Consider the following 22854-nt stretch of genomic DNA (forward strand, 5'->3'; position numbering starts at 1 on the left):
ATTTTTTTGACAAAATTATATTCATATTAAAGACCACGTTTAAAACATACCATTTGTGATGGCTGTCTCACTTCACTTTTATACTCCTTTCTGGGTGAAGAATTGTCTTCTTGCCAAGCTCAAGTCATTATTTATGTTGTTAATGAGATGTTCTAGCATATAAATATAGACAATTTACAAAATTAATTGTGGTTTGCATTGCATTGTGTTTTATGACATTTGCTATATTTTACAGATTTCTGAGAGAACACATTATGTTTACTTGTGATGGAAATGAACAAAAATAGAAGTGACCAAGGCCATCCTGTGGACCGAGCTTAACTTTAAAGAAAGTAAAGATTTAACAGCTGATGAAGATGTGACTGAAGACAATGTCTTTGTCTGGATTCAGGCCTGCTTGGTTATGGGCAGCCTCCCTTTTGATTTGATCATATAATGTGATTTTTGGACACTGAACACCAGATTTGCAACAAAACAGCAGTATTTTACGTCCTTGTAGTTATAAAATCACAAATTACTCATCTCCTGTGTAGTAATGGTGTCATCATGTTTACTGAAAACTGAATAATCACTTCTCTGCAATTGTCACACTTGGCAAAGCCGAGTGGACCAAACTGCATCCACTTCTGACCTGCAGGCCCATTCTTTTTAAATCCCCATGCTGTGCTATCTATATAATATGACAAACTTTAGAATGCACCGTGGATGGGTATACTCCTAGATATTTCATTGACAATCTCAAAATATATTATTGTACTGTGTGCCATTGGTGCATAGAGATTCTGTATTTTATTCATTCAGTCCACAGATTTTTGTTTTGTCACCTTAGTTAATTCGAGTCACAAAACCCCCTGAATGTTTTTGTGGTGCTGTTGCCTTCTTTGTGTGCAAATATCTAATAAAAGATCTAATAAATAATAACTTAAGTAGGTTAAATTCACAGTTACCTACTTTACTTGAGCTTCCCTTTTTACACCGCTCTCTATTGTTGCTTCACTATTCTTTATATTTTACTTCATTATCTGACAGTTTATACTACTTTTGCACCTTTGTATATAAAAAATAAGTCACCCAGTTGTGCATAGTACAACTAAAAGTATTAATTAGTTAATCAATTTTTGATTTGCTTTTTGTTTTTAGACAAAAACAAAGGACTTGATTGAGAGACTGCATCTTAGCTCATACAAAGGCCCTCAAAATTGAAAATGAAACCATATGGTATGGTCATTTTATTTTCTTTTATTTCATTATTATTTATTATTAACAATAATTATTATTACATTTATTGCCTCTGGGTTCCATCCTTTCATTGTTATGCTGATGAATGCCAAATTTATTTGACACTAAAGCAGAAGGATGGCATCGCCATTAAACCTCTTTTGGCATGTCTAGATGACATTAAAGTGTGGTTGGCTTTAAACTTTAAAATTTTAATGAAAAGAAAACAGAGGTGTTGGTGTTTGGACCTAGTGGGCACTGTGAGTCCTCTGTTGATTTGGGACCCCTGGAAGTTTATTTTAAACCTGTTATTACTGAACGTTTTAAGTTGGACAGGGATTTTAAATTGGACAGCCAAATTAGAGCAGTGGTGAAGTCCACTTTTTATCATTTAAGGCAACTGGCAAGAGTGAAATCTTTTCTTTCAAGGCACCTCGAAACAGTCATCCATGCTTTTATTTCTTCCCATCTGGAGGCAGTCTCTCTTCAGCGGAAGGATAAAATGATATGGTTTGAAAATGCCATGTCACTGCTTTCCTCATCCCTTGCACAGATCAGTCCACATGTTCATAGCATGCCTTTTTTTCTCTGAAATATGCTGAGCAAACCTGTATTGTTGACATTTCTTATATGTCAATCAGCGTATCACCACTGATTTAGTGAGTAAATGTTTATTCTCATTCAAACTGTTTTTGTGCCTTCTTGCAGTTTAGCACTTTGGTTTATGAACTTGCTAGCTAGCCAGTGTTAGCCTAGCTTTTGTATCACGATGCTCACTGCTGCCTCTCGGCTCATGTTGGTTAAAAAATTAACCCCACAGCTTTAAAAACCTTATATAAAAGACTGAGCAAATTTACTGTTGCTCATTTGAAATAGGAAAGTAAGCGTTGCAGAAGCCAAGACGAAACATTTCCAGAGGGTGCAGCCCTTAGGGGTTCGGCTTGTTTTTAATTCATATGAACTTTTATAACATATTAACTGTATATTCTTAGACCCCGCATTTATTCTAATGCTTTGTTGCTGCTTTTGAATATCTGTGGCATCTGTTAATGTCAAATCTAGCCATTCTTTAGCAAGCTGTTTTTACATTTAACCAACATTTCTGTTTAATTTCATTTTAAATAATACTAGTATTTGTTAGTTTTAATAGTATTTTAGATTCATGTTTTGTTGTGAAATTCAAAAGCTATAAACCAGATTAGGGTTACAATCTAATTGGGCTTTATAGCTGAAAATAAAGTAATTTAGCTTCTTCTAAACAAATTAGTTAAACTCTACAATTGAATCATCAGAAACATTTTGGGGTAGACTATGTTAAATATAAATATACATACAATGGTTATTGTGCTTTTTAGAAACTATATATTGGAAGTTAGCTTTTAACAAGCATGTAATGATTTCATTTAATTTAGGTGGTCTCTTTTTTTTTTATAACACACATCTCTTTAGGCCTAAACTGACATTGGCAATACCACACATTTAGACATAGTAGTAGATAGTGTTTTAAATGACTATTTTTTTCTATTATTTTTATTAATAAGTATATGTGCTAGAGTCTAATTAGTTAGTATGAGGTGTACATTGTGTTTCTATATTTTAAGCTATAATGGTTGCAAAGTCAATAAGAAGCAATATCAGCTTCCAAACAGTTTTCTTTTTTTTCTCCCTCTTCTTGCTTTCTTTGAGGCTCTGGACCAGCACTCCCCACATTACATCAAACACTTGCAAGAAGACATCAACTGAGTGGTAAGTGTTTTGGTTTTCCAAAATATTAATAATCATCATTGATCGTGCTAAACTTTAATCATACATTAAACCAACCTGTTTTACTTCAATTTTGATTTGTGCTTTGGCTTGGGAAATTTTATTTTTTACTGATCTTTCACCTTGTGGTGAGTTGGATCAGGTGCCAGGGGCGCATGCCAGACAGACCTAGCACACCTGAAAGCATTCTGAGGGAGGCTGGGAACATTGAATTAGAATGGGCAATGTTGAGGCTCCTGCAAGGAGCTGAGGCTGCAAGATGGTTGGTGCCTGTCGTGGTGATAATCACATCAAGTTGAAGAGGGGTACTGTCAGGATTGGTTAGACATCAGTTGATGGCTGAGTGTGGAATGGTGGGAATGACAATGTACAATGCATACTTTATTAATCCAGTAGGAAATTAGTCCTCTGCATTTAACCCATTCACTCAGTGAAGCAGTGGGCAGCCATCAATCCAGCGCCAGGGGAGCAGTGTGTAGAGACGGTACCTTGCTCAGGGGTGCCTCAGGCTAGTAATTCGGTGGATTTGAACCCCTGGCCTTCCGATCATGGGGCGAACACTCTACCTACATCACCCCCTCAAAATCTGTGGCCATGGTCCTCAGCTGAAAAGGGTGAAGTGCCTACTCTGCATCAGGGATGAGTTGCTGCCCCGGTTGAAGGAGTTTATTTATCGCAGGGTCTTGTTCACGAGTGAACGAAGAGAGGAATGAGAGATCGACAGACGGATGTTGCTGCAGCTGCAGTGATGTGGACGCTATACCAATCTGTTGTGGTGAAGAGTCATTCAAGAGGGGTAGAGTAGAGTTGCTACTCGTCCACATCGAAAGAAGCAAGTTGAGGTGCCACAATTGTTTATATCAAATTTACAGTATTTTTTTTACTAATAATGTAATCACACAGCTAGTTTGTCTAACTTGAGATCTGTTCTATAGGAAATGCAGAAATACATTTTTTTAAAAAGCCAAATAAGTTGGTGTTCTACATTCAATTCAATTTTATTTATACAGTGCAAAAATCACAACAACAGTTGCCTCAAGGTGCTTTATATTGTAAGGTAGACCATACAATAATACGATTGTTTCCTTCCAGGACACCAGTAGTGATAAGCCCTCCGTCACAGAAGGTGTGGTCAGTGAAGATGGTCACCTGCAGGTTTGAGGTCATTGCACTTCCAACCCACATCCACTGCCACTGTACTTAAGGGAAGTTGCAACAATTTCAAAGACTTCATTGAGGCACTTACATTTGGATCGTCTAAATCCACGGCAGTCATTCAGGCAGTAATGCCAGGAATGGAAACAAACCATCCTTAAAATGTTACAAGACACAAAGCTCCTGTGTTTGAATGCAAAACAAATGTGTTGTTTGAGCTGAACAATAAATACATTTTATACTGATTATATCAGCAATGTAACTTGCAATACAAAGTTATGGGAAGCTTTAACTTAGTTTCAGAATAATTAAATCTGAGAATTTGTCTCAGTGTAAGGTTATTAAAGGTTTAAATTGTCTTAACAAATAAACATACAATTTAATTGTACTAATATTTAAAATCTAATGGGGGAATGGGAATATACTTGTTTGTTGTTAAACATAACAGTGTCCAGTATGTTGGCTGACATACTTTTTTTGCATTTGGAAAAAAAAGGCTGGGATAATTTTAACTGCATTGCAAGTGCTTTTAATTTTTGTTTTTGAATCATACTTGTACTAGAAATCTCTTAAGTTTAAGGATGATAAAACATAATGTGATTTAGCTGCATTTATTTGTATGTAAGGAAAATTAAAAATAGTAAGTCACCACAATTTCTTTTTTTAACTTAGTAGAACTTGAAATGTTTGTCAGTGGGGTAAACAATTAGTATTGCTCACTCAAAAATATCAAGTTATTCTTAGTACTGTGTACTCGCAATGAATAAGCTGTCCTTAGTTATCTTAAGTGAGCTTTACTTTAGTTCTGGGAACTAATTAGATTTTACAGGGCATAAGGGCACCTCTTGATGATGATGGAACCTCAACTGCTGACACTGCTGTCCCTGACACTGAGCTTTGAATGCAACCATCATGGTCAGAACATCTAACAGTCAGGTAACCCTTGGCTACTGGTAGGTTTTGTATTACAGAGTGCAAGAAAGGTCTGTCGGAAGATGTATGTGGAGGGGCAGAATATTTTATTATTTCGGTATAAAAGCATGAATGGACATTCAAGTGTTTTTTGTTATTGTTTTTTTATTTCATCCCCACATGATCAGAAATGTGTGGAGGTAAACAATGCCAAGTTATTGAGCTCAAGAGGTAGAGACCAACACGGTGAATTCTTAATATACATATTCACAGTGTTGCCGTGACAAAATAATTAAAAATAATAACAAAAAATGCATTTTCCTTAGACATATCTACAACTGCTGTACACACAAGTTATAGTTAAGATGACTGCATTTCTTTTAATTGTTACAGGATTTGCTGTCCACATCCTAGTTGCAGGGTAAAAATCAAGAAAATATATACATTTGTATGCAAGTTTTTTAAAAAAAAATTTCACAGCCTTAGAAATGTACAGGCTAATACAATCCCTATACAGTGTTTTTTTGTGTGTTTTTTGTAGGTTGTTGTAGATTTGCTTCTCTATATAACATATATATACATAGTTATTTTCTGAGGTGTGAAAAGAATGCATACCATAGGACACAAGAACAGAAATTGATAACAAGTCTAAAAATATATTAAATAAATTACGTCAAAAACTTTGTTTCTCCTGAAGACAGTGTACACACATGAGAAAGAGCAGGGGCACATATTTGCACTGGATTACCATCTAGGGAAAAACATGTAGAAAAGACCATGTCATTTTTGAGATGTTCATGTGCTACTTTTCTCCTGTCTGAGAAGAGCTGCTCAGTACAATTCTTGAAGAATGTCTATAGTATGTGATGACAGATTCAAGTAGAAAGAACAAGGTTAAAACAAAATATACTGCTGGTTTAACTGCCAGTCACTCATTTTCACCAGATCAGTTACTCTGTATTTAGACAGGTTCCGATTGGTCCTTCTAATGAAAAAGCTTTCTTCTCACCAGAAGAAAGCTACTTTAGCTCACTATGATTTTAGTTCTTTGAATATGTATTTCCCAGTCTAAGTCTGATTCTTCCGTTGCTGTTCCATTCCAACCATCTATATGTGATAACACACAAACAACGCTTTGCTTTGGCTAACCAACAACCACCCAAAAAGTCAGTGGCTCACCAAAAAATTCAAATTTTAATTATTTTTCTGCACATTTTCTTTTTACTGTATTGACCCAATTCATATATATATTCATGCCATTTCTGACATGAAGTCTCTGAAATGTATTTTGCATTTTGTTATTGTATTGTCACCAGACCTTGTCATATTGCAGTCTTGCTGCAGACAACAGCCTATTGATGACAATGACAATTTCTTGCCTGCAAAAACTTTTTAAAAAGTGTCAATGTGTTTGTTAACTGTTAAAGTTAATTACATGACAGTATTTACCCTCTGCTCTTTTCTTCTTGCTGGCGGGGTAAGGATGTTAAAAGGTAGGATAAAAAATGTGGCTCACATGGCTTTGGTTAGATTAACTTACAGTCTCACTCGTGAGACTTGTGAGCTTGCTAATGTCCCAACAGAAAAGCTATACTTTTAATGTGCTCATGGAAAATAATGAATAGCCAAGTCCACTTAAATAGGACCCAGACTATGAAGAACCATAAACACTCAGACTTGCATCAGCTCTGTTTCAGTGCAGAAAGTGTACAGTACACAGCAAGTCCAGCAAAGGATACAGAGAACAATGGAAACCTGATATATTTCAGCTCAGTGCAAGCTTCTAGGTTATTTTTAATAAGAAATAATTCTTTTCAGACTCTTTTGGGAAAAAAATAGCTCACCTTGACTGAGAATGTCCAAGAGGGGAACTTTAGGAGGCACATATGTAGATAAAACACATTCCTTCATTATACAACAGTTTTTCAGTCAGTCTGATGGGACTTCTTAAATTATATGTGATTACTGAACTCGTTATAAGTAGTATAACTGATATGGTTGGTCAAACGAGGGGGTAAAAATATTACTGTAGAATTGTTTGTTCTTTTTATCATTACAGTCACTCGTTGTATGCATCAGAGGAGTTTATTTTATTGTCTAGTCTAGAAGCAGGGTTTTAGGCTAATTCATTCTTAAAGTTATTTCCTATTCATTAAAAAGCTTGTCTTCATGAAGCATGCAAGTGAGCATTCACCAGCGCCACCAAAATGATCTCTTCATATATATTTTCAACTACAAATTCCATTTAATTTTGCACAGAAATTAAATGGAACTGAACCCAAGTTCATGTTACCAATCAGAAATGGTGTGTTGCTGATCTTCTCAGTAGGATGTCTGACTCTTTCCATGATAAGTGGAAAAGGTTTACAAATTCAGACAGGCTTATTGTCATTACCTTCTTTAGGCCTCATGTACAAACATTTGTGTTCATTCATCTGTAAAATGATACGCAAAATATGAAATATGACCACTAACCATTTAAATTAACTTATTTGCTATTTTGGAAATGTGACAATCATGGTGTATGGTGACAATGCAGACTCAAGGTCTACATTGTCTTACATTTGGCTAACAATCTATTTACACAGGGCGAAAGACTAGTTTACAACCAGTAATAAAGGAAAAGGTGTTCCCTGACTGATCGTGAGTTGTAGGAGGTTGACAGCAGTCCCTGGGAAAATGATCACTGAAGGCCCAGTCACACTAGCTGAAAGACCTGTTGGTGACCCCCCTGCTAAGGAAAAATGTGTATTCCCCAAAAACTTAACGATTGCTTTGGTCACTATGATGATATTGTATATTTTTTTGAATGGATGTGACCGACTTATAGAAACACTTTCCACCTACTGTCTGCACTGCAGTGAAACCAGAAATGTGACACAAACTGGAAAAGGAGGCTGTTTGTCTTCAAAGTAAAAGGTTTGCCTATTTAAACACAACTATTACTGTGAAGCTGTGAAGGTAGTAGTTTTAGCTTAGGAGGTAGAGTAGGTTATCTATTACTCAAAAGGTTGGTGGTTCTTTTATTGACTGCTCAAGCCTGCATGCCAAGGTGTCCTTGGGCAAGATATTAAATCCCAAGCTGCTACCGATGGTAAATGGTAAATGGGCTGGTTCTTATATAGCGCTTTTCTACTCTTCTGAGCACTCAAAGCGCCGATACCGATGTATTCACTGGATGAATAAGTGTGACTGTTAGACTGTCATGTAGACAAAACATAGAAAAAAATACTTGTGACTGCCAGTGCCACCTGCCAGCTTCCTATTAGATACCTGTGGTAACAATTTCAAAATCCTATGTTGCCTTATTCAAAATCCTAAGTTATCGCATTTACAAGATTTTCAAAAAAACTGAGAGCCTAACTTTTAATATCAGCACCTATCAATTTTAAACTTCCCATGTCACCTCATTCTCGAGTTGTCACATTCACAAACTTGTGTGTCCACACCGCCGGCCCGGCCAGTGACGACAATAAACCATTTGCCTACTGCTCAGCTAGTAGTAAGCAAGTATTTACAGACAAATATGAAAAACTACAGGCAACCACAGCAATATGGTTGCTAGCAAATAAAACAATCACTGGGAAGTTTTTGGTGCAGCATTTTCTTTTCTTTGTCATATTTAACCCAGCAGGAGCCATGAAACTCCAGAGACCACTGTCATCCAGTCACTAGCAACTGGCTGTTGTATCACATCCAATATGGCTGGCAACTCTCAGGCAGTGTGTGAATGAAAAACCTTAATATGTGAATGGAAAACTTGACATAAACATTATCAGTAATAATTACTTTCCTGTAAGCATTTTCCATTTTTCCATTTTAAACATTTCAATGAATTTTCTGTGAAAACTACAGATAGTTTCAAAATCCACTGTAGCAATTTAATTTAACTGAAACTAACTAAAAGGGAGGAAACTTTTGTATCTTTCTTGGACAACAGACATCCCATGCTGTATGTTTTGTAAGCAAATGACAAAAGGTGAACTAATTCCACATAGAAGGACGCTATGAGAAGATGATGAGTAATTAATCAGGAAACATTTGGTCTAAATTGGCTGTGTGACAAGCTATCACAATTTTGATGTGCTGGAACAAGACATAAGTAAAACAAAAAAACTTTCACAGCATAAATAGATGTATTTAAATCCAAATCTCTCCATGTTTGGTTGTTCCCTGTGTTTTCAATAGAACTATTTAGAATATGTTGGTCTTAGGTTTTGATTTTTTTTTTTATCAGATGTTAAATAGGCAAAATTGTTCAAAATCAATTAGCACCCCTTCTGTCAAATATGCAGTGGGGCCACAAGGCAACATTTTTTTTAATACAAATGATGAAAAATAAATAAAACAATAATGCTACAGAGAGCAAATTTGTAAAAATTCTAAAATATGGGAAATTTTCAGTTGCCCATAATAATAATGTTACAGTTGATTGTCAGAATAAAAAGTGTGGTTGGAAATAATGCAGAAATGACAGAAATGACGGGTGCAAAGTAGCCTAGTTTTCTAAATTAATGAGATGGTGATTGCAGAATTTGTAAAATATACATTTTATATATAATTTGTGCACAAACACTATATATACACACACACACACACACACACACACACACACAAATATATATATGTATATGTGTATATATATATATATATATATGTATATATATATATATATATATATATATATGTATATATATGTATATATATGATGTGTGTATGTTCTCAGTTTGTTTAGAAAAATTCTGTACAAAGCATTATACAGAGCTTTTCTGTCATTAATTTCCATAAAGCAATTATCAGTGGACCTTTCTTTGATTCCATTTTTCAGCATAAACCCAGCAGACCTGTGAGTCCTGCTCTCCAGTGAAATGCTACACAGATGATAGAAGACACTGAGACCCTTTCTTGTTCCCAGTTTAGCAGCTTGTCAGTCAGGAAAAATAACGACACAAAACAGTAGCTATTCCCACACCAGCGGAGATGGAGGCATTTCAGAGGGCTGAGCCACTGTGGAGCTGTTCAAAAAACAGGGCATTAAGTGAAAGGAGTTAATATTAGCAATATTTAGTTAAGAGTAAAACATTTGTTAGTTGGACACAAAGGTTTAATACCACCAACGTTAACTGCTAGAGTTAATGATAGTAGTGTACTACTTAGAGGAGCCACATGCATGCTAGTTCACAATGGCATGTTGCTGATCTTCTCAATAGGATGTCTGACTCTTTCCATGGTAAGTGGGGAAGGTTTAAAAATTCAGACAGGCTTATCATCATTACCTTCTTTAGGCCTCATGTACAAACATTTGTGTTCATTCATCTGTAAAATGATGCGCAAAATATGGAATATGGCCACTAACCACGTGACATTAACTTATTTGCTATTTTTTAAATGTGACAGTCATGGTGGCCTCACTGGAAATGGCTTATTACACCAGAAAAAGGTCTTTTACAGATTTTATGTGAGTGTGTGTGTATGTGTGTGTTCATCCAGGATTTTATGACATTGGCAGTGTGTTTGGGATCCTTGCCGTACTAAAAAAGAAGTCCTTGCCAATTAGGTGTTTCCAGATGGTAGTGTATGGTGGATCAAATGCTGATGGTACTTTTCTGTGGTCATAATTCAATTAAATTTGACAAGATCTCCAACAGCACAGGCTGATATGGAGCCCCAAACCATGACTAAGTCAGATTTCTGTAGACACTCACTGTATCTCTCTCCTGACATTCTCTGTGCATACTGATGACAATTTCAAGCATAAATTTCAAATTTGGATTCATTCACAAGACCTGTTATTCCTGATTTTAAGTCCAGTTCTTGTGTAATTTGGCATACTTTAGCCTTTTCTCCCTAAAATATCTCCTTGACTTGCATTTCTGTTGAAGATTAAGTGAACAACAGATGCATTTATCACGTCCTGTGTTGTTCCTGTATCATTCATCTGCTGTAGATAATGTGTTTTTTCCCCATTTGATAACAGTTTGCTAGTAACTAAGTGTCTAACACTGGTTCATCTGATGCCTTTGTATTGCTTGACATATTCAGTTAGTCAGGTCACTTAGCAAAAGAAACATTCCTCCAAAATGCTCAGGTACAAGAACTGGCCTGAAAATGGGACAAAAAAGCAACCAATGTCCAGAGAAAACCTTTAGAAAGACCTTCAGCAAGTCTATAGGACTGTTGCTCAAGAAAAAAAAAAGTCTGGCTCCCAGAAAGCAGGGTGGATCAAGACTTTGGCACAGTACAGTATCTGTAACTCATGTACACAATATTTAGTATTAGTGTGTGTTCATACTGCTAACAATTACAGAGTCTCCTACCTGATGAAGCTTTTGAAAGCAGCTGATTGAGGATTAATGCAGAGTGGTACTCTACTTCCCTTTTGCTGTTCCAAAATGAATTGATGGATAATTTCTGTAAGAGAAACACGCAATCATCATTCATTATTAATGATCCTAATGTAAAGCCATTGTGAAGTTTTTTTTAAATATATTTCCCATGCTTACATAAAGATCAGAATTATGTTTTCTTTTCTTTATTATCTTGCTGCAGTCTTGTTACCAGTGTTACCACTCAGAAAAAAGAAAATCATTGCCTTAGCACTGGTATTGGAGTAGAAGAAATAAAACAGGATGCACAGAAGTCAAGGAGTTTCAACGTTTTATCCTGAAAGTCTAATATTTCAAGCTGTAGCAGCATGTCCCTCTTTATATTTGGGAATCTCTGAGCTCCTGCAATGATATCTCATCAAAATAGCAGTAAAGCAGCAAATTCAAGGTACACAACTAGGGGTGGGTTTTGATAATCGATTTATCGATTAAAATCGATTCTGTCTTGGATAACGTGAAATCGATTCATTAAAATCCTGAATCGATTTTTTAATATAAATTTATTTTGCCCGAAATGCCAGAATCTCAGTTTCAACAACCACCAAACATTTAAAACAGTAAATGAGAGCAGGAACACGGATTCTGCACAGAGACGTAAACACAAAGCTCGACCCGCCGACGCATCAGAATCAGTGAGATGTGACTTTCTCACCCGACGGCACGGACACGGTCGGGGCTGAAAGCCGACAGCTCGCTGACTCTGATGTGTCGGCGGGTCCGCGCTTTGTGTTTACGCCCTTTTTGCGCTGATTCTGAAGCTGCAGGTTTTATCTCTCTCCAAACAATATTGACTGAACCAGCAGCAAAAGAAGATCCAAACTACGCTTCACATAAACATGTCATGCTTACTTTTACTGTTTTGCTTCGACCACGATGCACAGCTCTCTCTCCCTCTCTCTCTCTGTACTTCAAGAACAGTTTCCCATCTAAAAATCTGTTTTCTGCATTATTCGCTTGCTTGTTACGCACAAGTCTACCGTTGTTTACAGGCTGTCGGCTGATGTTTTATTCCTTTTACTTACTTCCGAAAAGAAAACCTCATTTCTGCTGTTCGATACTGAACAAATTTAAACTTTTTAAAATTATACAAAATGCAAAATGCCGTGTCTGTAATAAAACCGCTGTAACTTCAGAGGTGATGTTCATATGCTGATTAATGGTTTTCTTTCGTTTTTGATGTACTGCAGAATATTTTTATAAAATCCAGGCCAGGAAAATCTCCTTCATGTTTTTCTGTGTTTTATCTTCAGCTGCTTTGACACAAAGGCCTCTGCTGTGATGCTCACAACTTTGATAAAGTCTGGAAAGTGTCAGCTTCCTTTTTATAGATACAAAAATATGTAAATATACTGATCTGAATTATAATGTTTCTGACTGTCTGAGGCAAAATTTCCCAGATTCAAATCGAATTGAATTGAATTGAATTGAATTGAATTGAATCGAAGCGTGGATTGAATCAATTCGGGACCTTGTGAATCGGAATCAAATCGATTCTAGAAATCAGTCACGATACCCAGCCCTATACACAACAAGCCCAAGGCTAGATTTGCACTATTGTAGAGTCTTTACAATACTAAGCACCTTGGGGCAACAGCTGCGATTTGCTGCTATGCCAATAAAATTGAATTGATAATGATCTCCATTGTTAATATGAGAGTTGGGTTAAAATGTTTGTAAGGAAGAAGCAGACTTTCAATTTTTAACCCATGTGTCTGTCAGTTCTATTAACTTATTTTCATTTATCAAAGCCAGGGCTGCAGGGTTTATTTTTGTTGATGTTTATGCGCCTTGCAAATAGAAACAAAAAGAGCAAACAAATTTACCTTTGACTTGTCTTACAGAGCTCAGATTCTTCTCAAAGCCATCATCAAACTTGGTGTTAGTGATGGGCTCAAAGTCACTGGTGTACACACGACCCGAGGATGTGGTATAGCAGCATTTGCACATGCACGTGTGGTAGCGAAGTCGACCCTCGTCTAGATAAGGATGAGCCAGGGCATCTTTGGCTGAAATCCTCTTTGACTGGAGACCAGATACAAAAGTTAAATTAAATTTTAAACTGTTACTCTTCAAATACAGGCAAGAAACAATAAGTAAAGGACTGGTGTGAAAATCACTGAATGGCCCTTTTAAAAAAGGCACAGATTAAACTGTCACATCCCTATTGGACTGTGAGAACACTAATACTACCTCTAATAGACTTACATGACCATATCATTATCTAAAAGCAGACTGTGTGTAGCCACAGTAACCTGGTTTCATCAGTGTCAAGGATGGGTTTGATGAAACTGGACAATGATAGAAATTACAGGATCAATGATGGCATGAACTCATTAAGGATGCTCCTGCCTTGAGAGCTCAAGTAACTGAAGTGGGCTTTCATTATTATGGTTCAAACTATGTTTATTATTCCCATGTTATTGATTCTGTTCATCTGGCCATAGCGTTTTCAGTGAGAGAAACGTTTTGTCACTCATCCAAGTGACTTCTTCAGTCTTACCAGACAGCAGATTTTCCCCAACCTGCAAGTTGAATCAACTTTTTGGGATTTCCTTACCTGAGTAATTGAGTATACATTAAGACATATGTGTGTTATTGTACACAAGCTACTTAGTGAAAGGGATTCATTTACAAAGCATAATGTAAATCAATATATATCAGAATGCCTCACCGGATCAAACACCAGCATCCTGCAGAGAAGGTGCACTGCTTCGTGGGTTGCTTGGCTGGACAGTGTGTACAGAACAGGAAGGGATGGCTGTAAACCAAACATCACACCATTTAGAATGTTGCCCTCTCTTTCAGCTTCTGGCACATCTTACATTCATATGTTTCTTACAAGTACAAGAGGAAGAAGTGAACAACAAGCCAACAGTACAATTTTAGATTTAACAGCAATGTTACAAATATATTTTCCAGTTTATCATCTATAGCAGGGGTCGGCAACCCTAGGCACGCGTGCCACAGTTGGCACGCGAAGGGTTAACTGATGGCACGGCCATAGCTGGACTGGCCATCAGGCATACCGGGCATTTGCTCGGTGGCCCGATGATTTTTTTTTTTGTAACAGTATAAACAATGAAAGGTGTTGGATTGGCCAGAAGCTGGCCGGTGTGTGAAAATAACTCAGTTGTTTGGTGGTGGCATCGCGGAGCTTCCAAAGATTCGGTAAAATTAACAAGTGGTGGAGGCCAGCATGTGGATGAGGGAGATCGGAGGCAGGACGAGGAGAGACCCGAGGCGGCCGCCGAGGAGAGACCTGCAGTCTATCTGGGTCAGATATAAACCAAGTTTAGGGGTAGTTTATTTTCGTTGTGCTGACTTTTTACAGTCAGTTACAATAACTCGTACTGCGTACTAGCTAGCATGAGTTTCTATACAGCTGGGTGGGTGCTATGTTACTGATAATGAACTTTATTTAATTCATAAGGTTAGTTAGTAGAGTTGCCAACCGTCCCGTAAAAAGACGGAATCCTCCTGCATTCAGAGAAATTATTACGCGTTTCGTGTTGAGCTGAGAGGGGACGCAGTTTGTCCTGGACTTCAGCTAGAATGAAAAAGACACAAAGGTGGATTTATTCTTTGTCTTTGCTGCACAGCTGCCTCTTCTTCTCTCATTCTCTCCCCTCTCTCTCCTGTTGCTACTTTAATCATGAAACTGATCAATGATCAGCTTTTCTCTCTTGTTTGTTTATCGCCCACTTTGCGCCAGAAAGAGGAAACCGCTGGATGTCGCACTAAACAACAGCAGCACGTTTAAGCTTGATCAGCTGTTGTTAGAATTTATTTAATATTAATTTCTAGTATCAGCTGTTTTTTTTGTCCCAGTCCAGCCCTGGGCTCTACACGCAGTGAATTAATCTGAGAAGTTGCATCAAAAAATAAATGGCCGCGCGATGTGCACCGCAATCAGCTCGCATACACACATTAGTTGTGCCGCTTCTCAATGACGGTATCTTAACTAACAACCCAAACTACCAGATTCTACTAAAAATAACTTAGCCTACTGGTGAGGGGGACGTTGTTAGCTTTCCATATTCCAACACTTCAAAAGCTTCAGGAGCTTTCCGCTTAGCACAGCATCAGCACCACGGAGATACACGGATACATCCGTAGACTCGAGACACAATGCATTTTTGGGACTTTCAGGCATATGGACCAATGTTTTATTTTCTAATCAAACCAGAAATCTTTAATGAGCAGCTAGATTTGTCTCGCATAAACTGGCTGAGTTAATGCCAGTTAATTCAAAATCGAAGCAGTTGGAATCCACAGCTGTGCGTGTTCATGGAGCTGCGTTTTCACCTGCTGGACATCACTACCTGACAAGTTTAACTGTCTTCAGAACATTGCAGAGGCCTTATTGACAGTATTTGGCTCTGCATGTCTGTGTGAGCAGATTTTCTCTCACATGAGTCCTCAGGTAGTCGTCTGAATGCTGGACACTCGGAGACCTGTGTCTCTGAGTGGGAGACCAGAGATCATATTAACATGTGTGTCTCTGTATTAACAGACATGCCATATTGGCTTAGTTTATTTTTCTTATCATTCTTGTGAGGAGACCATAAATAGCATTTGTATTTTCTGTTGTACAGTTCATTTGCTGTTATGGAGTTCTTGTTATGGATAAAAAGTGTCTTTCTTTTGTTTCAAAATAGCTGATAACTATTCGCTGATAGCTGCCAACATCTGCAAACAAATATAATTCTATAAAGTGGTTCTATATAGTGTGTAACTGTTAATATAGAGCGTTATTAAATTTATTGCTAATGCAATCATATGGCACACTGACCTCTGAGGAAATTTTAAATGGCACTCGCCATCAGAAAGGTTGCCTACCCCTGATCTATAGCAAGTTCACATTTATTCAGTGTTAATCCAGATGCCTTTATTTTTGTAATTATTGGAACTTTATTTTTATCTTTTAGAAATATTGTTCCATGTGCTAACTGACTTATGATAACATCTGCATCCAATACATTTTGTGTCTTAATGTCATTACATTTTTTAAGGCTTTTTAAAGGCTTCCTCAGCTTCAAAACCGAATAATTTCTGCTTCATTAGGCATGGCAGAACAGAGGATTTCTAGCAGCAGCAGCTTTCCGGCTCAGCTGAGGGTGAAATATACCGACAAAACAAAAATGTACAACACAGTGGTAGAAGCCGATAGACATGTCCAGTAGAGGCTATGCTGTGAAAGTTGTTAAAGAAATGGCCCTGGAGCAACTAAAGCAGCTGTGCTGGAGCAAGGGGGGCAGAGGACCAAGGAGCGGTGTGGTGAACAAGAAGCAAGACTCCAGCTACAAAGAAAAATTCAGAGCCTTCAAAAGGGAATCACCTACACCCTTGGGATATTGACGTTTATCCACCCTGTTTTTGATACTTAAGACTATTATATTTGATTTATGGTGCATAATAAGCAATAAAGTAAGGTTTCTCGCAGGTACTTTCTACATTAAGGCCTTAGCCATCAAGGGCTTCCTTGGAGGTGAAGCAGGGTCCGCCCCAGAAGCCTCTACCTTGGAAGCTAGGACCTCTGTTTGATTTTTGTTTCTTTTTTGTTAACTTTTTCATATGTTCTATGTTAAGTGTTTACAAGGGTGAGCAGGGAGTCCATTAAACTGTGTGTAACAACTACAAGGACTATAATTTAGATGAATAGCAGATTAATGAAACTGGTAACAATCAACATTAATGGCTTACATAGTCAAGTGAAAAGGTGGAAAGTTTAAAAGAGACAAAGCGCAAATTGTTTTAATGCAGGAAACACATCTAGGCGATAAAGATCAGGCAAAATTGAACAAGCTGGGTTTTAAACATATTCTTCCCACAGATCGGGGAGGCGAAGAGGGTTGGCAGTCTTGTTATCTGGAGCTCTGAATTATCATATACCATATTATTACCATATATCGCAGTATAAAGTCAAGGGAGGGAGATATATAATGATAACAGGTAAGATTGATGGCACTATGACCAGTCTCTTAAACATGTATACTATCGGTCAAAAGTTTTTCCAGTTATTTATTGCAATTCAAGTCATTTGAAATGAAATGTCATGTAGTTTTATATCATGAACCCATATGTTGACCCTGTTTTCATTTAACAGAGTTTGAAAAGCAGGCACTGCATTATGGAAAGAATCTCTTTGCAGAATTTCAGGTCGGTTTGGATGCGAGGCAGAATATAGTTGAAATTGTCCTTTTAACTGCACCAATTCACATTTGAAATTCATGAAGCCTTTAATGTCTTAAGAAATGAAAGCAAATCACATTTGTGTGGTTGACACTTATCTGTGGAAACCAGAGCTGTGTCACTGTGTAAACTGTCTAACAGCATTTCTGTCCTACTAGTACTCAAATCAAACAATTCATTTAAAAAAACATGAAAAAAACTATACAGGTCTTCCGAAGGTAAGTGGTGAACTGCCAGAGGTTAAAAAAGGTAAGGTTACCCAAAACTGAAAAATAATGTACTTTTCAGAATTATACAAAAAGGCCTTTTTTCAGAGAACACAAAATGGGTACAAAATTTAAAGGTGTTCTGCAGCAATGGAGGTTGATCAAGCCTTGAAAGCTGGTGCTACTAATTCCTACAGGTGTTCCAACTTTTCTAGATTACTTAAAACCCCCTCGGTCTGCATAGAAACAGTGTTGGAACACACTGTGGTACCATAGCCTTGTGAGCATCAGTTGAACAGTACTGCAGAAAGTAGTGTGTTACTACCAAAAGGCACTTAACAATCGAAGAGAGACAGACCATCATAACACTTAAAAATGTAGGTCCATCCTGCAGAGAAATTGCAAAGACAGTCATGGTGTCAGTGAGCACATTTTCCTTCACCATCAAAAGGCACTAAAAAAACTGGGGCAAGCTCTGAAAGGAAGACGTCTGGCAGCCCCAAAGCCACAACTGAATCAGAGGACAAGTTTCTGAGAGTTTGTGTGATATGCAGCTCATAGGACAAATTCCCACATATAATTATATAGGGAATTCCCTCAATAATCCAATAGCGCACGGCAACACCTGCACATTTCGCCAATGTGCTAATGTTCTGCCAAAAAAATCCTAGGTCGCACCGGTGTGACCAGAGTAAAAAAAGAAAGTCTCTGGGGCTGTTTTGCTGGATCCAGGGTCAGTGACTTGTACAAAGTGAGAGGTGCCCTGAAACAAAACCGCTACCACAGGCTTCTGTACAGTGGCGGTCCTAGCCTGTTTGGCGCCCTGGGCGAACACTCCCTCTGGGCCCTAACCCTCTCGCACAGCCCAGGGTTCAAATCATGAATACATAATGGGCTTGGATTTACAACATTATGAATGAAGGGCTCTCGTGCTCACTTTTCGCATATAGAATTTCGAAAAAACATTGGTGCAAATTATAAGTCTGTATCATAATGTCTGGTGTTTTCGTGTTTGTTGGTTTGTTTTAATTTTGTTTTATTTTGCAAGTTGGCTATTAGATGCTGCTCCAGCCAGCCAGAGAATCCCCCGCCGCCCTCTCCTCCCTGTGCCGCAAGCAGCAGGCGCACCTCGCAAACGGAGGGCGCCCTTACTCCCAGCAAATGGGCGATAGAAAACCGATCGGTGCCTACGCCATTCCCGATATGCGCTGGCATGATGTCGGGGCAGCATGAGTACGAGTAATTATTATTTTTATTTTTTTTTTCCGATGCCATGATACTGCCCTGGGCAACCGCCCGTATCAAAAACCGCTACTGCTTCTGTAGCCCCATCCAATACTCTCTGGTATTCAATTCAATTCAATTTTATTTATATAGCGCCAAATCACAACAAAAGTCGCCTCAAGGCGCTTCATAGATACAGAGAAAAACCCAACAATCATATGACCCCCTATGAGCAAGCACTTTGGCGACAGTGGGAAGGAAAAACTCCCTTTTAACAGGAAGAAACCTCCGGCAGAACCAGGCTCAGGGAGGGGCGGCCATCTGCTGCGACCGGTTGGGGTGAGAGAAGGAAGACAGGATAAAAGACATGCTGTGGAAGAGAGACAGAGGTTAATAACAGATATGATTCAATGCAGAGAGGTCTATTAATACATAGTGAGTGAGAAAGGTGACTGGAAAGGAAAAACTCAATGCATCATGGGAATCCCCCGGCAGCCTACGTCTATTGCAGCATAACTAAGGGAGGATTCAGGGTCACCTGGTCCAGCCCTAACTATATGCTTTAGCAAAAAGGAAAGTTTTAAGCCTAATCTTAAAAGTAGAGATAGTGTCTGTCTCCCGAATCCAAACTGGAAGCTGGTTCCACAGAAGAGGGGCCTGAAAACTGAAGGCTCTGCCTCCCATTCTACTTTTAAATACTCTAGGAACAACAAGTAGGCCTGCAGAGCGAGAGCGAAGTGCTCTAATAGGGTGATATGGTACTACAAGGTCATTAAGATAAGATGGGGCCTGATTATTTAAGACCTTGTATGTGAGGAGCAGGATTTTGAATTCAATTCTGGACTTAACAGGAAGCCAATGAAGGGAAGCCAAAACAGGAGAAATATGCTCTCTCTTTCTAGTCCCTGTCAGTACTGTATGCACCTAGTTGGTCAAGAGTTCATTCTACAGCAAGATAATGACCCAAAAAATAAGTCCAGGCTATGTCAGAGCTACCTCAGAAAAAAAGAACAGGATGGTAAGTGCTACATCCGACTTGTAGAAACATTTGTATCATTAACTAAACCTGGAGTGCACAATAAAATTATTTCCAGATTAAAAACAGCATCCTGTGGTATAAAAATGACAGGACTGCTTCTCTTAAAGTGAAGTGGGAAAAAGTAGGCAATCTGACAATTACGGAGGAGTGTTGGGACCACATATGTAAAACTGCCTGTTTCTATTTAAAAACATATTAATAACCTATTAAAGCAAACTTAAACTGGCAATTTAAAGTGATCCACACTCACTATTGCCCTAATTAACTTAATTTCATCTAAATTTTCATTATAATACATAAAAATATTCTGTGTACTTTTTTTCCTTGTTTTTCATTTTTACTGCCATGGAAACAGAGTGAATGCCAGTAGGAGGCAGATTGCTACCTACTGGGAGTCTGCACTTTCAATGTTATCCCTTGATAAAGACAAAGAAGTGAGGCATCGCCTGCTAACTTTAGCCACCATTTCGCTGCTTTTTGGGTTCTCTCGTAGATCTGTATGTCCTCGTAGATATGCTTGCATAAACCAATGGATTATAACATCCATCTATCCAACCATCCATCCATTCCGCTTATCCAGGGCCGGGTCGCGGCGGCAGTAGCCCAAGCAGAGAAGCCCAGACCTCCCTCTCCCCAGCCACCTCTTCCAGCTTGTCCAGGGGAACACCAAGTCATTCCCAGGCCAGCCAAGAGATATAATCTCTCCAGCGTGTCCTGGGTCTGCCCCGGGGCCTCCTCCCGGTGGGACATGCCTGGAAAACCTCACCCAAGAGCAATGTTCCCAAGGGCTGTTCGATATAACGATATATATTGGATGACGATATAAAAACATCTATCGTTTCATTTTACGCTATCGTTTGTTTTGTGGTGTCGCAAAATAAACTGTTTACGGCAATATTTTTCCATCGTTTTGATGGTCACTGTAGTGGCTATATTAATTTCTTAAGTTCTCTCTTTCTCTTATATTTAATATAACCACACTACGGACGGACAAGCGCCTGTGTTTATGCGTTGTCATTAGCAACAGCGATGGTAAAACCATTGCGTGTCCGCTTGTTTATTTTCCACATAAACCTTTCACAATAAAGCTCAAGATCCTGTTGAGACTTTTCAAAATAAACTGAATCACGTGAAAGAGCATGCAGAGTATTTACGGATGAGAAGCAAAAAAGAGCCGTCGGGTGCTAAAAAATATAAACCATTGACTCAAATGTTAGAACAGGCTTTTCCCCGCAGCACGCCGTGTAATAAATACTCACAAAGAAAACGGCGGCCGTTACAACTTATGTCTAAAAATGTATAGTTTCATGCATCGGTTAAAACACTCGACTCCAGGTACACGACACCCAGCTGGAAACACTTCACACAAGTCGAGCTGCCCGAGATTCACAGAATTTACAGAAAATGTTACATTTTCGTGATTTATATCGTTATCGGGACGGTAGATGTCTTATATTGGGATATGAGATTTTGGTCATATCGCACAGCCCTAATGTTCCCTCTAATTTTTCATGTGTCTGAGCAAACACACAAACTCCTTGAGCGGTCCCTTGGACCACTGTGAGCAACAGCAGACGTGTGCACTGTGGTCACACCAGCATCGAATCCATCCAAGTTACATGGTTTATTAAAATAATCAAATTACAGCATTTACATTTATGTTAGACTACTTTTAATTAACTGCTTTAGCCCACTTACAATGAAAATGTAAAAAAATCTTGTTCATGACCTGTGTAGTATGTTAACTACACAGGTCACGTGTAGTTAACATACTACACTTTGTAGTTTCGGAAGTAAAAATAACTTGAACTCCAATTTTGAAAACACAACTGTCTTTTTCTTTCTTTCTTTCTTTTTTTTTTAAATAAAGCTCTGACTTGTATTATGAGTATGAGTCTGTGGTCTGGGAGAGAGTCCTGTAACTCTCTGTCTGCAAAATACAGTATATAATGACCAATGCTGGGCAATTAATTATATAGTTACTTCTCCAAAAAAGTAACTGAGTTATGCAAACAACAAGGTTTTTTGCAGCTGTTTACCTACAAATGCAGCAAGGGTGTTTTTTTAAATAAACATTTCAAACTATTTACAGAACAATCAGCTGTTCTGCATCAAATTTGATGCCACACAAATTATTTGTGCCACTCCAAAAAGTAATTTCTGTCCACTATGAGATAAAGGAGAACAACAGCCTGATACCTGCAGGCCTGACAACAGCAGATGTATCACTCCTGTAACTCCTGTAACATTCAGCAGTCGCCTCATTGTTCTGACACACACAACAAAACTATTGACTACACTACACACTAACTACACAAGATTTGTGCTAAACGTCGCACATCTCTCACATCTCAAAACACGCCGTCACTCCTTAAACTTCCCCCTTCCTAAACAACTAAATGCCATGTTGCCATATCATTTTTTGATTGGTTGACATGGTACATTTTTCCACCAATAGGAAAGGGTGGGGTAAGTTACCATAGTTATAAGCAGTAGTAGTATAAGTATTGATTAATAGTAGACACAATATAAGGAATAGTTATAGAAACCAAGGTTGCACAGAAGTAAGGTTGTCTTGAAATAAGCTGACCACTATTATTGCAAATATGGATAGGAACCTGAATGTGGTTAGTTACATATATATATGTTATGATATTTTAGATGATATTTATCGTATTCGCCCCAAAATTAGGCCGTTGAGAGGTGTGGTCTACTCAAAATACAGCTATCCACGCCCAGTGAATTTTGTAGTGATTTA

At 38.1% G+C, this 22854-nt stretch overlaps 2 protein-coding genes across 2 annotated transcripts in view; one reads left to right on the forward strand and one right to left on the reverse strand.

Moving 5' to 3' along the window:
- LOC146374289 (Na(+)/H(+) exchange regulatory cofactor NHE-RF3-like) overlaps positions 1-4143 on the forward strand; it is a 27315-nt gene extending 23172 nt beyond the window's left edge. Inside the window, exon 12 of the mRNA XM_084950164.1 lies at positions 4075-4143. Coding sequence (XP_084806290.1) covers positions 4075-4143 — 69 coding nt within the window. The remainder of the gene's footprint in view (positions 1-4074) is intronic.
- Positions 4144-9899: 5756 nt separating this feature from the next.
- nlk2 (nemo-like kinase, type 2) overlaps positions 9900-22854 on the reverse strand; it is a 93088-nt gene continuing 80133 nt past the window's right edge. The window contains exons 8-11 of the mRNA XM_084951761.1: positions 14107-14193; positions 13259-13457; positions 11367-11460; positions 9900-10064 (exon numbers count right to left, since the gene is read on the reverse strand). Coding sequence (XP_084807887.1) covers positions 10010-10064; positions 11367-11460; positions 13259-13457; positions 14107-14193 — 435 coding nt within the window. The 3' untranslated portion in view covers positions 9900-10009. The remainder of the gene's footprint in view (positions 10065-11366; positions 11461-13258; positions 13458-14106; positions 14194-22854) is intronic.

The sequence above is a fragment of the Perissodus microlepis genome, chromosome 14 (genome assembly GCF_051167445.1).
Source record: "Perissodus microlepis isolate ML-2025 ecotype Zambia chromosome 14, ASM5116744v1, whole genome shotgun sequence".
Taxonomy (NCBI): Eukaryota; Metazoa; Chordata; class Actinopteri; order Cichliformes; family Cichlidae; genus Perissodus; species Perissodus microlepis.